At 36.4% G+C, this 14,742-nt stretch overlaps 1 protein-coding gene across 2 annotated transcripts in view; it reads right to left on the minus strand.

Annotated features, from left to right (window-relative positions):
- The window catches only part of UBN2 (ubinuclein 2), a 67,067-nt gene that overhangs the window by 34,132 nt on the left and 18,193 nt on the right, over positions 1 to 14,742 (minus strand). For both annotated transcript variants that reach the window (XM_060156553.1, XM_060156552.1), the window contains exons 3-5: positions 6,813 to 6,914; positions 1,733 to 1,870; positions 724 to 827 (exon numbers count right to left, since the gene is read on the minus strand). In XM_060156553.1, coding sequence (XP_060012536.1) covers positions 724 to 827; positions 1,733 to 1,870; positions 6,813 to 6,914 — 344 coding nt within the window. The remainder of the gene's footprint in view (positions 1 to 723; positions 828 to 1,732; positions 1,871 to 6,812; positions 6,915 to 14,742) is intronic.

The raw sequence follows: 14,742 nt of genomic DNA on the forward strand, positions 1-14,742 counted from the left end.
GCCATAGAGAAGTAGAGACAAATGGTAGCTTTATGACTGCAAGGTACAAACATTTATTCTTAGGACTTTTTTTTCTTTTCTTTTTCTTTCTTTCTTTTTGTTCGTGGTTGTGCCTCGCGGCTTGCGGGATCTTGGTTCCCCACCAGGGATCAGGAATTTCACCCAGGCCCCAGCAGTGAAAGTGCTGAGTCCTAACCACTGTACCGCCAGGGAATTCCCTCTTATGACTTAATAAGGCTTTTGAGAAATTCTACTTGGTTTTTTAGAGGCCATATCATTACCTAGTCACAAGCGTTAAGAATAGCTAAATAAAATCAATGACTTTTTAAAAAATATTAAAACAACCATAAACCGTTTATACAAAGACTACGGCCAATTGTCAATCCCCAGGCATCTAAGCTCAGTTTTAGTACAGGAAAATTAAAATAACATGTTCAATGTTTGTACCATCTCTTCAAACTGGTTCCTGTTGATAAAATGTTGTAATGAGCAAAATACTTAACAAATTTGTAAATCTGATCTAAAACACCTTAATCTCTAAGATGACTTCTACTTATTAATAAATATTATTAAAATATAAGTTGATAGGTCACTGACATTTATAAATACTGTATTAAATTAGACCCAGCTAAACTGAACTAATTAATGCTAAATATATCTTTCTAAAAGGAGAGTTTGTCATGCTACAACACTACAACAATCATTATGTCTAATTTCACATACCCCAGTTGTTTCGGTACTTTTTTCCTTGGCTTCTTCTCCTTTTCCCCTTCCTCTTTCCGCTTCCGCTTCTTCATCTCAATATCATCTTCTTTCATTTTGGGAATCTACAAAATGATTAAATGCATAACTTACCTAAGTATTACTGCTTTACTTGCTGATGTTATCAATCCAGCATCCAGGGCAAGTGGTTTTTCTCAAATTTCAGGGCACATAAGAATTGCTTGTTAAAAATGCAGATTCTTTGGGTCCATGAGAACTCCCACCCCTGGTTTTGGTTCAGTTAAAGGTTTGGTAGAGGCTTTTTGGGTGTTTTTTTTTTTGTTTTTTTTTTTGCGGTACGCGGGCCTCTCACTGTTGTGGCCTCTCCCGTTGCGGAGCACAGGCTCCAGACGCGCAGGCTCAGCGGCCATGGCTCAAGGGCTTAGTTGCTCCGTGTCATGTGGGATCTTCTCGGACCAGGGCACAAACCCGTGTCCCCTGCATCGGGCAGGCGGACTCTCAACCACTGCACCACCAGGGAAGCCCTAATCTGCATTTTTAACAAACATTTTGGTGATTCTGGTACAAATATGTCTTTGGCTCACACTTCAAGGAACGCTTATCTGAGGACATTCTATTAATTTCCCAAATACAATATATATATTCTATAAAATTTGCTTTACATCTTAGGAAAAGTAACAGCTATTAACAGTCATTTCCATATCAAGTCTTAACGTATCCTAAAACCTCAACCTTATCCAGAAACAGATTATTAGACTAGATATGGAGAGAGAAGTTTTAAAAGAAAGTATTATATTAGAATTATAATAGAATTTTATGATATAAAAATAAAATTCCCCATATCTACATAATTTTACTTTAAAGCATGTAATTAACTATAAATTCATTAAACAATGGTTAGCATTTTACTTTTCCTTATATTCACAGCTGTAAAGTACAAGTAAAAATCAAAAAATATATCCTTTTAATTGAATGCTCTCATTACTGTTCCAATGTTGGATAAACTCACTTTGGGTGGCTTGTGCTTTTGGTTGTCTGTAATATCTTCTTCTTCAGTATCTGAAGCTTGGCGAAACTGGAGAGTGCCAGTGTTGATATAAAAGCCTCCATATTTTGTTGTTAGAGAAGCAGGAACTAATTCGTCATACTAGGTTTAAAAAAAAGGCTTCAGATATATCTTATCTTTAATTCTATAAATATGTCAAAGAAATTCAATCACCATGTCAGAATCTTCCTTAAATCTTAACTGCAAAACTAACTGCAATGAGGATGTTTGTGAATAAATAAAGAAAAAGTTACTATCTGGAATAGAAATGAGCTCTGATCATTCAATATTTAAGAAATGAACTTCTGGAATGCTGAAGCAGATTCTAAATGTATCATCTGCCGAGAAAAATTGAAGGATCACTGCTATTCTTAATGACAAATGATTCTGATGAGAAACTGAAACAAGTTAAAACAAATGACTGAATGTCCAGGCAGCAAATGAACTTCATTTCTTACCATATTGGTATATAATTTTATTCATAAAGAGATTATAAAAAATAAAGGTTATTTCTTCTGCCTTAGCTCTAAGCTTTTAAGTAGGGAATATTTTTTAAACATATAAAAGAAAAATAGCATATATATATGTTTTAAAGGGAAGTAGAAAAAGAACTGCCCTGTTCGGTAAGCATACACCGAGGGCCCATAGTGAGCGAGGCACTTGGCTTCGAAAAAGAGACTCAAATTGTCTAAATCAGTCTGAATGTACTCTAAGCCTAGATTTTAAGGTTTATCATTATCTCACCTGATGAAGATGAAGAAAAAACAATCATTAAATGGAAGGCCAGTCTTAACTAAACGAAGGTGTTCATGGCAGAAGAGAAAAAAAGGAACTACTTATCTAACAAAAGCAAGATACCTGCTGCCGGGTTCCCCAGAACTCTATTTAAGGGTTTTCTTCATATTACATAATTAGTCTTTAAGAAAGTCATATTTGTAAGGAAAATTCTTTGCCATGGGCAAAAAATATACAGAACATATTAGTTATTCTAAAAATATTAAGGCTAAGTATAAAAGTTATGATTTTAACCTGTATCATTTTAAATTACATGGAAAATGGAAAAAGAAAGAATGTACATTTAATCATATTGAATCAAAAAGGAATGAAGTTAGAAAAAGAAAAAAGGAATGAACTCCTTTCTTGTCGCTCCACTTGAGGGGCTACTACTGTACAAAGACCCACAGGCAAGACCTTCAGAAAGGGCCCAGTACTATCTGCAAGTAAAGGAGTGATGTGAGGAGTAAAGGATTAAAAGTGAAAAGGCTCTGTAGTAATTATTTTGAAAATGTGTCATTATGATAAGATAAATACACCTGTACTTTTTGCTTACATATACTTGTATACTGCTTTATAATTTTCAATGCTTCTTCATATAAATTATTTCACTTGATCTTCCTGATACCCTTTTGAGGTAAGGAAAATAAATATTCCCATTTTATAAGTGAAAACCAAATTCAGAGAGGTTAAGAATCTTGCCAGAGTACTTTTATTAGTTTATGGCAGAGTCACTGACTGTTTCCCAGCCCATCCACTATACCAAGCAGCATCTCATGTGGAAAACACACTCATCACTAGGTTACCAGGCAATGTGGATGTTCAATGTCTGTCTTCTGCAGTATTCTGCTGAGCTTTCCCTATCAGAACACTTTTCAGGAGAACAAACTCTTTATGCATATTTGATTTAGCCTTTGTTTTTGTTTTTGTTTTTTTTTCAAATTTAACTGGGTAGACTGTAGTTTTATTTGCTAAATCTGACAACCACACTAAAGTGACACAACCAATAAGTGACAGAGCAAGGATTAATACACAGCCTTCACTGCACTGTGAATTATAAATGTGCCAAGCATTTTTTTTTTGTAAGGTACAGGAAATATTCTGGGTTTTTTTGTTTGTTTGTTTTTATTGAGGTAATATTGGTTTATAACCTTACATAAGTTTCACATGTACATTATATTTCTACTTCTGTATAATTTAGCCTTTTAAGTACGATGTATTAAGAGGCAATGGATCACTGAACTTGAGAATCAGATTTACTAGATCCTTCGCCAACAACTAGCTATTGTGACCCAGAATAAATCACTTAACATCAATACTTCAAGGTTGTAAAACAGGAACAATATTACTTATTTCAGAAAGTTCTAGTGAAATTTAAAAGAGATAACCTAAATAAAAGCATTACTCATGTCTGGTATTATTATTATTTCTCAATAACAAAAACATTTTCTTTCGGTCTTTTAAAAATTTGGCAGCATAAGTGTTAGACTAAAAATAATATTCAAAAGCATTTATTTTCAGATATTATAGTAGTAAGTAGTATACAATTCTGAAAGTTAATTAGAACCAGATTATTATCACTCTCTATCGAATAATATACGAACAGTGAAAGCCTACTGGTGGGAACTCCCTGGAGGTCCAGTGGTTAGGACTCCACACTTTCACTGCTGAGGGCCCAGGTTCAATCCCTGGTTAGGGAACTAAGATCCCACAAGGCCACAAGGCATGTGGCACAGCAAAAAAAAAACAAAAATGGCCAACTGGCAATACAATCATTTTAAAAAACAGAGAATTATTTGGTTGGCTCCTAAGTGTTTTATGTCTGAATTACTGAATTATAATGAGAACCAAATAATCTATTAAGGACAATGATACAAAATTATTTTGCAAGTCAATAAACAACCTGTGCTTTAGTTCAATTTCCTCGTATAAAACAGGGACCTAACTTGTCCTATAAATGTCAGTAATTGTATAACTTATACAACTTATACCTATAAAATTTATCCTTATTTATTAGAGCAGTGGCTTTCAAATTTTCTTCACCACAACCCAAGTGGAAAATATACTACACATCAAAAGCCAGTGCATGGTACAAACACACACACATAATAAAAATCACATAATGTACCAGTGGTTTACTGTTAACAGCTCCTATTCTATTCTATTTTATTCTCTTTAAAAATGCTGGCCACAGTCTCTAAACTGATACACAGGTCCAATTATGGGTTATAAAAATCTGTCTGAAAAACACTTTATTCAAATATTTGGAATGCTACAAAGGAAAACATTAAAAATGCTATTTATGAAAGGTTACATACTATATGATTCCAACTACATGACATTCTGGAAAGGACAAAACTATGGAGACAATAAAAAGATTAGTGGCTGCAGGTGTTAGGGAGGGATGAATAGGCAGAGCACATACTTTTTTAGGGCTGTGAAACTATGCTGTATGACAGTATAATGGTGGGTACATGTCATTACACATTTGTTAAAACCCATAGAATGTACAACACCAAGAGTAAATCCTAAGGTAAACTATGGACTTTGGGTGATGATGCGTCAATGTAGGTTCTTGGACTGTAACTAGTATACCACTCTGGTGGGGGAACGCTGATAATGGAAGCTGTGTTGTGAGGGCAGGTAGTATATGGGAAATTTCTGCACCTTCCATTCAATTTTGCTGTGAACCTAAAACTGCTCTAAAAAAATTAACTTTACTAATTTTTTAAAAGCATTTATTTATTTATTTATTTGGCTGCACAGGGTCTTAGTTGCGGCATGTGGGATCTTTTCTTTTTTTTAGTTCGGCATGCAGGATCCCTAGTTCCTTGACCAGGGATTGAATACAGGCACCCTGCATTGGGAGTGCAGAGTCTTAACCACTGGATCACCAGGAAGTCCCAAGTTTATTAATTTTTAAAAAATTCTATTTATGTAAACCTGAGTACATGGAATGTCCATTTATATATGGTTGAGTTCCCTCTTGGGTTACTTAGAATTCAAAAATCTACTTTACATATAATGTTAACACCAGTACCAATGCTTTATACTTGCATTATGCTTTTCAGCATGTCATTATCTTGAGTCTCAGAGTACAAATTCTGCTGGGCAAGCCACTCATAACAGAGAAAACTGGGTGATGCTAAAATAAAAGACTTGCTCCTGGTCCACAGTGAATTAGAAACCAAGTGAGGTCTAGAATCTAGGGCTTTTGACTTGAATGCCAAATCAAGGTCAATACTGTTGAAAACATTCCATGCCCTAACCTACAAAAAGGCTGACAACATTTTTGGTAACAGGAAATCCTCTCTACTCCAAAGGCACTGTCAACATTTTATTTCTACAGACTAGGCTTGTAAACCAGCTTATATCAGGACACCAAAATAACACAGGAGTATGACAGGGTATCCTGTACGCCTTATGCTGGAAGTCCTTCCTATCACTCTCCTACCACTATATGCCTTGTCATCATCTACACAACCAAGCACTGTAGTAACAGGAAAAAGAGGTACTAATTTGTAGGTAGTATAACAGCGGCCTTAGGGTCACTTTCTGTATATCCTAAGTAATCACTGAACACTGCAGAGGATATAATCCAGGGATTAGATTACTCTACTACACTGAGAAGAATGTAAGAACATATACCTTACCGACCCACCTAACAAGACATGCCTTTATTTATTTGCTGTGTGATCAATGGACTGCTGTAGTCCTGAAATGCTCTCCTGAATTCCTCTTCCTTTTATAAGAGAAAGAGGATTCCAGTGCAAAAGCTGTAGGGCTTGAGCAAAACAGACAGTGATAAGGCCTGGCATTCAATTACCGCCACTGTAGTAAGGTTTGGCAGCAATAAAAATATTAAGTACATTTTAAAGACATGTGCCAGATTAACTTCCTCCCAATAGCTCCAGTCTTCAAGATCACGTGGTTCTTATCTGGAAGGCTTTTCAAAAATACACCTGCCCAAGTTTGGGAATATCAATAAAAATTCAAGATGTAAATACCCTTTGATCAATAAATCCCACTGCTAGAAATTTACCCTACACATATATTTATACTCTATAATTATCTTACATACATACTCAAGTACACAAAGAGAAATGTATACAGATGCTCAACTATTTGTAATCACATAAAACTGGAAACAATTTAGATGTATACAGAAAGGGGATTAGTTAGTAAAAACACTTGCTGAAACATTTAGTTTTTCCTTGAATTCTACTATCCAAATAAAGAATTGCTGCTATATTAAAGATACATTACTCACAGCCTCTGAATTGTCAATAAATGGATCTGTCTCATCATAGCCAAAGCCTATATCGATTAAATCTTGTAGCCGATCCTTCCGGTGTTTACGGGGCTTCCCACCCTGTGAAGAACAGATATGTTAGACTGATTCAGTACTCATGCTGTTTCCATAAAATTAAAAAACACCTGTTAGAAAATAAACAAATCGGACCTAATGAAACTTAAAAGCTTTTGCACGGCAAAGGAAACCGTAAACAAGATGAAAAGACAACCCTCAGAATGGGAGAAAATATTTGCAAATGAAGCAACTGACAAAGGATCCATCTCCAAAATATTCAAGCAGCTCATGCAGCTCAATATCAAAAAAAACAAACAACCCAATCCAAAAATGGGCAGAAGACCTAAATAGACATTTCTCCAAAGAAGATATACAGATTGCGAACAGACACATGAAAGAATGCTCAACATCACTAATAATTAGAGAAATGCAAATCAAAACTACAATGAGGTATCACCTAACACTAGTCAGAATGGCCATCATCAAAAAATCTACAAACAATAAATGCTGGAGAGGGTGTGGAGAAAAGGGAACACTCTTGCACTGTTGGTGGGAATGTAAAGTGATACAGCCACTATGGAGAACAGTACGGAGGTTCCTTAAAAAACTAAAAATAGAACTACCATATGATCCAGCAATCCCACTACTGGGCATATACCCTGAGAAAACCATAACTGAAGAAGAGTCATGTACCACAATGTTCATTGCAGCTCTATTTACAATAGCCAGGACATGGAAGCAACCAAGTGTCCATCGACAGATGAATGGATAAAGAAGATGTGGCACATATATACAACGGAATATTACTCAGCCATAAAAAGAAATGAAATTGAACTATTTGTAGTGAGGTGGATGGACCTAGAGTCTGTCATACAGAGTGAAGTAAGTCAGAAAGAGAAAAACAAACACCATATGCTAACACATATATATGGAATCTAAAAAAAAATGGTTCTGAAGAACTTAGGGGTAGGACAGGAATAAAGACACAGACCTAGAGAACAGACTTGAGGACACGGGGAAGGGGAAGGGGAAGGGTAAGTTGGGATGAAGTGAGAGAGCGGCATGGGCATATATACACTACCAAATGTAAAATAGCTAGTGGGAAGCAGCCGCATAGCACAGGGAGATCAGCTCGGTGCTTTGTGGCCACCTAGAGGGGTGGGATAAGAAGGGCGGGAGGCAGACGCAAGAGGGAGGAAATATGGGGATATATGTATACGTATAGCTGATTCACTTTGTTATACAGCAGAAACTAACACAACGTTGTAAAGCAATTATACTCCAATAAAGATGTTAAAAATAAATAAATAAATAAAACTAAGAACAACAACAAAAAACCTGTTAGAAGAATTTCCAAATGATTTCTGCAGATTAATTCCCCTCAGGAGGTTGAATTTAAGTCCCCTCACACCTTGAATGTAAGTTGTACCTAGGGACGTGCTCCCAAAGAGTACAGTATGACAAGGAGGAGACAAAGTAACTTTACAGTGAAAAACCTAACATTACTCAGCCAGGTGATCAAGGTCAACATCAACAGTGATAACATCATGTTGATAGCATTACCCTTGACATGATGAGACACAAATGGCACTTTACCTTTGTGGTCTTCCTCTCAAAAGCCTATAACCTCAATTGTAGGCTAACCATGAGATAAACATCATGACAAACTAAACAACAAGAAAAACACCAAACTAAACTGAGGGACATTCTACAAATAACTGACCAGTGTTCCTCAAAGCTGTCAAGATTATCAAAAACAAAAATCTGAAAAACTGGCATAGTCTAGATAAGCCTAAAGAGACATAATAACTAAATGTCATCTGGTATCCTGGTTGGGATCCGGGGACTAAAAAAGGACATTAGGGGAAAAATAGTAAAATTTGAATAAAATGCAGCGTTAATTAATAGTAATGAACCAATGTTGGTTTGTTAGTTGTAACAAATCTACTCTACAAATATAAGATGTTACAGGGGAAAGTGGATGAGAACTATATGGAAACTCTTTATATTTTCTTTGCAAATTTTCTGTAAATCCAAACTAATCTTAAAATTATTTTTTAATGTCCTAGATTTATTTATACACATAGACATACAAGAAAATAAAAAATGAATGTATGCAAAAACTGGTGAAATCTGCAAGACATGACTCTCCTTTGGTTTCAATTCCCATAGTGCATGTCTCTCAATGCAGTGTCACTGGTTCTAATTGGTGAAAGATGGCTGAGTTTTGTGCAACATGGCTCTTAAATGAAAGCAAATTGTTTCATCTTATTTCCATGTAAAGAAATGATCTTTTCCAGTGTTTACGTGAAAAAAAACAAATATGATGGACTTACTGAGAAAAGTCTCCAACATGGTACCATTTACTTTCTAATTAATTTGTAAAGGTAATTCTGACTAAATGCTATGTTTGTATTGCATACTGATGTTAAAAAACCTAATCCCCATAACTATGACTCCAGTTTATGTTTTTCAATGACCAAAACTTCTATTATACCATCACCACCAAGAGGGTCATTTTGGTGTGAGATAAAGTAATGGCTCTCATGTTTTTAGATTTTACAAGTTCCAAAAACAATTTTGGAGACCAACACAGGGTGGCAACCCTTTTATTTTGCTAAATAAGACCACTGAAGGCATAACTCAGAATAAGAACAATGCTTCTCAAGAGACACCAACTGGCAACTTAAACATACCTACACACACATACACACATGCGCACACACACAAAACGCATGTATATGCTTAAATGCAACACATAAATAAAGTGTCCTTATTTTTTCCATATGCTAGGTCTGCAAGCTGGAACTCTTACACTAGGTTACAGAATTACAGTGAGAATAAGAAGTAAGTAAAAGATATTTGTGTGTTAGAAGTTATTCTACCAAGAAAAAGTAACACACAAGCAGTTAAACACACGAGGGAATGTTTCACCCAAAAAAGAGAGAGTTCTAATAATATAAAAATCCACAGACAAAAACTAATGAGGAGGACTAGCCCTGTCACATATTAAATATATTTAAAGTTATAGGAGTTAAAATAGATATGACAGGAATACAAGAATGAATTTAATATGAAAAAGGCAACATTACAGCTCAATGGAGAGCAATTAATAAATAAATGGAATTAAAGTAAGACACCAATTTCATCTATCAAATTATAAACTTTTAAAATTCTGGCAAGATGGAGAAGAAACAGGACTGCTCAAACACTGCTGATAAGAGTTACCAATAAAACCCTTGGAAAGCGATCTGAAAGCATCTGCCAAGAAATTCTGCCATACGCTTACATTTTCTTCTTTTGTCTCTACTATGTTTTCTAAAATTTCTATGAAGTATTAATGCCAAAATGGAAATATACTAAAATAAGTTTTAAAACTCTTCATCATATTTGACTCAATAATTCTACTAAGTTACATAGCTTATTTTGAACTACTACTTAGATTCAAAAGTATCTGTTAAAAATGTATGCTATAGGGCTTCCCTGGTGGCGCAGTGGTTGAGAGTCCGCCTGCAAATGCAGGGGACACGGGCTCGTGCCCTGGTCCAGGAAGATCCCACATGCTGCAGAGCAGCTGGGCCCGTGAGCCATGGCCGCTGAGCTTGCGCGTCCGGAGCCTGTGCTCCACAACAGGAGAGGCCACAACAGTGAGAAGCCCGCGTACCGCAAAAAAAAAAAAAAAAAAAAAAAAGTATGCTATAGGGACTTCCATGGTGGTCCGGTGGTTAAGTCTCCATGCTCCCAATGCAGGAGGCCTGGGTTTGATACCTGGTCAGGGAACTAGATCCCTCATGCCACAACTAAGAGCCCGCATGCTGCAACTAAAAGATCCTGCATGCCACAACTAACACCCAGCCAAATAAATTTAAAAAAAAAATGTATGCTGTAAAAAGCAATATGTGTAATCTACAGATTCAACACAATCCTTATCAAATTAGAACAAAAATTTTACAATTTGTATGGAAGCACAAAAGGCTCCAAAAAGCCAAAGCAATCTTGAGAAAAATGGAGCTGGAGGAATCAGGCTCCCTGACTGCAGACTGTACGACAAAGCTGCAGTTGTAAAAACAGTATGGTACTGGCACAAAAACAGAAATAAAGATCAATGGAACAGGATAGAAAGTCCAGAGATAAACCCATGCACCTATGACAAAGGAGTCAAGAATACAGAATGGAGAAAAGACAGTCTTTTCAATAAGTGGTACTGAGAAAACTGGACAGCTACATGTAAAAGAATGAAATTAGAACATTTTCTAACACAATACATAAAAAAAACCTCAAAATGGATTAAAGACCCAAACGTAAGACTGGATACTATAAAATTCTCAGAGGAAAACATAGGCTGAACACTCTGACATAAATCTCAGCAAAAACTTTTTGATCCACCTCCTAGAGTAATGAAAATAAAAACAAAAATAAACAAATGGGACCTAACTAAACTTAAAAGCTTTTGCACAGCAAAGGAAACCACAAACAAGATGAAACGACAACCCTCAGAATGGGAGAAAATATTTGCAAATGAAGCAACTGACAAAGGATCCATCTCCAAAATATACAGACAGCTCATGCAGCTCAATATCAAAAAAAACAAACAACCCAATCAAAAAATTGGCAGAAGATCTAAATATTTCTCCAAAGAAGACATACAGATGGCCAAGAGGCACATGAAAAGATGCTCAACATCACTAATTATCAGAGAAATGCAAATCAAAACTACAATGAGGCATCACTTCACACCAGTCAGAATGGCCATCATCAAAAAATCTACAAACAATAAATGTTGGAGAGGCTGTGGAGAAAAGGGACCCCTCCTACACTGTTGGTGGGAATGTAAATTGGTAGAGCCACCATGGAGAACAGTATGGAGGTTCCTTAAAAAACTAAAAATAGAGCTATAATATGATCTAGCAATCCCACTCCTGGGCATATCTCTGGAGAAAACCATAATCTGAAAAGATACATGCACCCCAATGTTCACTGCAGCACTATTTACAATAGCCAAGACATGGAAGCAACCTAAATGTCCACTGACAGAGGAATGGATAAAGAAGATGTGGTACATATATACAAGAATATTACTCAGCCATAAAAAAGAACAAAATAACGCCATTTGCAGTAACATGGGTGTACCTAGAGAGTGTCATGCTGAGTGAAGTAAGTTAGACAGAGAAAGACAAATATCATATGATCTCACTTATATTTGGAATCTAAAAAAATGGTACAAATGAACCTATTTACAGAACAGAAATAGAGTCACAGATGTAGAAACAAACTTACGGTTATCAAGGGGGAAAAGTAGAGGGGAGGGATAAATTGGGAGACTGGGATTGACATATACAAACTATTATGTATAAAATAGATAACTAATAAGAATCTGCTGTATAATACAGGGAACTCTACTCAATACTCTGTAATGACCTATATGGGAACAGAATCTAAAAGAGTGACAACAAAGACCCAACGCAGCCAAAAATAAATAAATAAATAAATTTATTAAAAGAGTGAATATATGTATAACTGATTCACTTTGCTATACAGCAGAAACTAACATAACATTGTAAATCAACTATACTCCAATAAAAATTAATTTTTAAAAAAAGGAGGGCTTCCCTGGTGGCGCAGTGGTTGAGAGTCCGCCTGCCAATGCAGGGGACGTGGGTTCGTGCCCCGGTCCGGGAAGATACCACACGCCGCAGAGCGGCTAGGCCCGTGAGCCATGGCCGCTGAGCCTGCGCGTCCGGAGCCTGTGCTCCGCAACTGGAGAGGCCACGACAGAGAGGCCCGCATACTGCAAAAAAAAAAAAAAAAAAAAGAAAAAAAAAGAAAGCAATATGTTAAATCAGGGGTCCCCAACCTCCAGGCCAGGGACCGGTAACAGGCAGTGGCCTGTTAGGAACCGGGCCACACAGAAGGAGATGAGCAGTGGGTGAGCAAGTGAAATTTCATCTGCTGCTCCCCATTGCTCACGTTACCACCTGAACCAACCCCACCCCCATGTGTCCATGGAAAAACAGCAGTCCCTGGTGCCAGAAAGGTTGCGGAACGCTGTGTTAGATGTCAGAAGGAACTTAGATTTAAATATGAAGTCTCTGCCCTAAAGGAAGTTAAAAAGATAATCTACTCAACAAATTAACTGAGCACCTACCAAGTGCCAGCCTTCATGGATTTTATATTCATAGTATTGTGGAGAAGGGAAAGATTAAATAATTATAGTAGTAATAAATGGTAAAAAGGGAATTATAGGTGGTACTGGATTTTTTAACAGAAGACCTAATCAAGGCTTTCCTGAGATATTTATGCCCAGACAAGGATGAGTGGAAGTAATCACTTGTGGAAGCCACAGAAAGTGTTGGAACTGGTAAGTAACCTGGTAAGATTAGTGCTTTAACAAAATCACTCTGGCCATTGTGGTGGGGAATGAACACAGTTGGGGAGATGAGTTAGGAAAGAAAAAAATGCAGAGATTTGAAAGAAAGTCACAAGTTAGTGGGGGCATAAAACATATATTTAATTACCAATCATGATAATGATGATGACAGCCACCATCCACCGAGCGCTCACTTTGCATTAGCACCTATTCTAAGTACAACCATATATTATTTCCCATTTAACAAATGGGAAAAACTAAACCTTGGAAAAAACTAGTAACTTGTCTAAGCTCATAGAGAAAGTAACAGAGCCAATTTTCAAACTCATGACCATCTGACTCCAAAGTATCATTCTATTAAAAGTCCTGTAGGAGAAGTGATAGAACTTCTGAGGTCATTTTTCCACTCGGAGACACATAAAACTCAATACCAAAACTCAAACCAGTGTTCCTGCTGTCAATCATCTCCAAATTAGCTTCCCCCACTTGACATTTCCATTTTATTAAGTCTATTTTTCTGCCTTAAAACTTCATTATTAACTAAAATTACAAAGGTTGATGACAGCAAGCATTAACAAGGATGTGGAACAATCCAAACTCTCCTACATGCTGCTGCAAAATGATACACCCACTCTGGAAAACAATTCGGCAGTTTCTTATAAAGTTAAACACACACTTATCATGTGACCTAACAATCCCTCTCTTAATATTTCCTCAAGAGAAATGAAGACATATGTTCACACACACACTTGTGTTCCAACGTTAGAGCAGCTTTACTCTTAGCACCCACAAACTGGAAACCATCCAGTGCCCATCACCCAGTAAGTGGATACACAGACTGCGGTACATCCATACGCTATGCAGCAATAAAAAGGAAGGAACCACTGATAACATGCAAAACATGGGTGCACTTCAAAAGCATTATAATAAGGGAAAGAAGCCATGTACAAAAAGACTATAAGATTCCATTTATAGGAAACTCTAGAAAAAGAAAAAACAAAAACCAAAAATCTACAGAAACAGGAAGTAGATCAGAGGTTGCCAGGAGCCAGGGCTGAAGGGGAGAGGATTATCTGTAGAGAGATAAAAGGGAACTTTCTGGGGTGATGAAATTTTTCTATATCATAATTGTGGTAGTGGGTACAGGACTATGTATATTTACCAAAATATACCAAATTATATACCTGAATGAACTGTATTTATTTATACTTCAATAATGATGATTTTTAAAAACCCTTATTATTTCTACTTCAACTCTCTCTCCCCACAAACCTTTGTTCATATGATTATTCACATCGACAGCTTCCTCTCCACTCTAACTGCTGTTGCTTATAATCGTGGCCATTGTTTTTCACTTAAATGTAATGAATGCCTTAATTAGCTTCTCCTTCCTCATATTGATTCTCAATTCATCCTGCCTAATATCTAATATTTCTCTGATTCCCTTGCTCAAAATGCTTCAGAAGCATCCTACCTATTACAAAATATATCCAAAACCCTTAATAAGGCAGTAATTAAATACCT

Source organism: Lagenorhynchus albirostris, chromosome 8, assembly GCF_949774975.1.
Source record: "Lagenorhynchus albirostris chromosome 8, mLagAlb1.1, whole genome shotgun sequence".
Taxonomy (NCBI): domain Eukaryota; kingdom Metazoa; phylum Chordata; class Mammalia; order Artiodactyla; family Delphinidae; genus Lagenorhynchus; species Lagenorhynchus albirostris.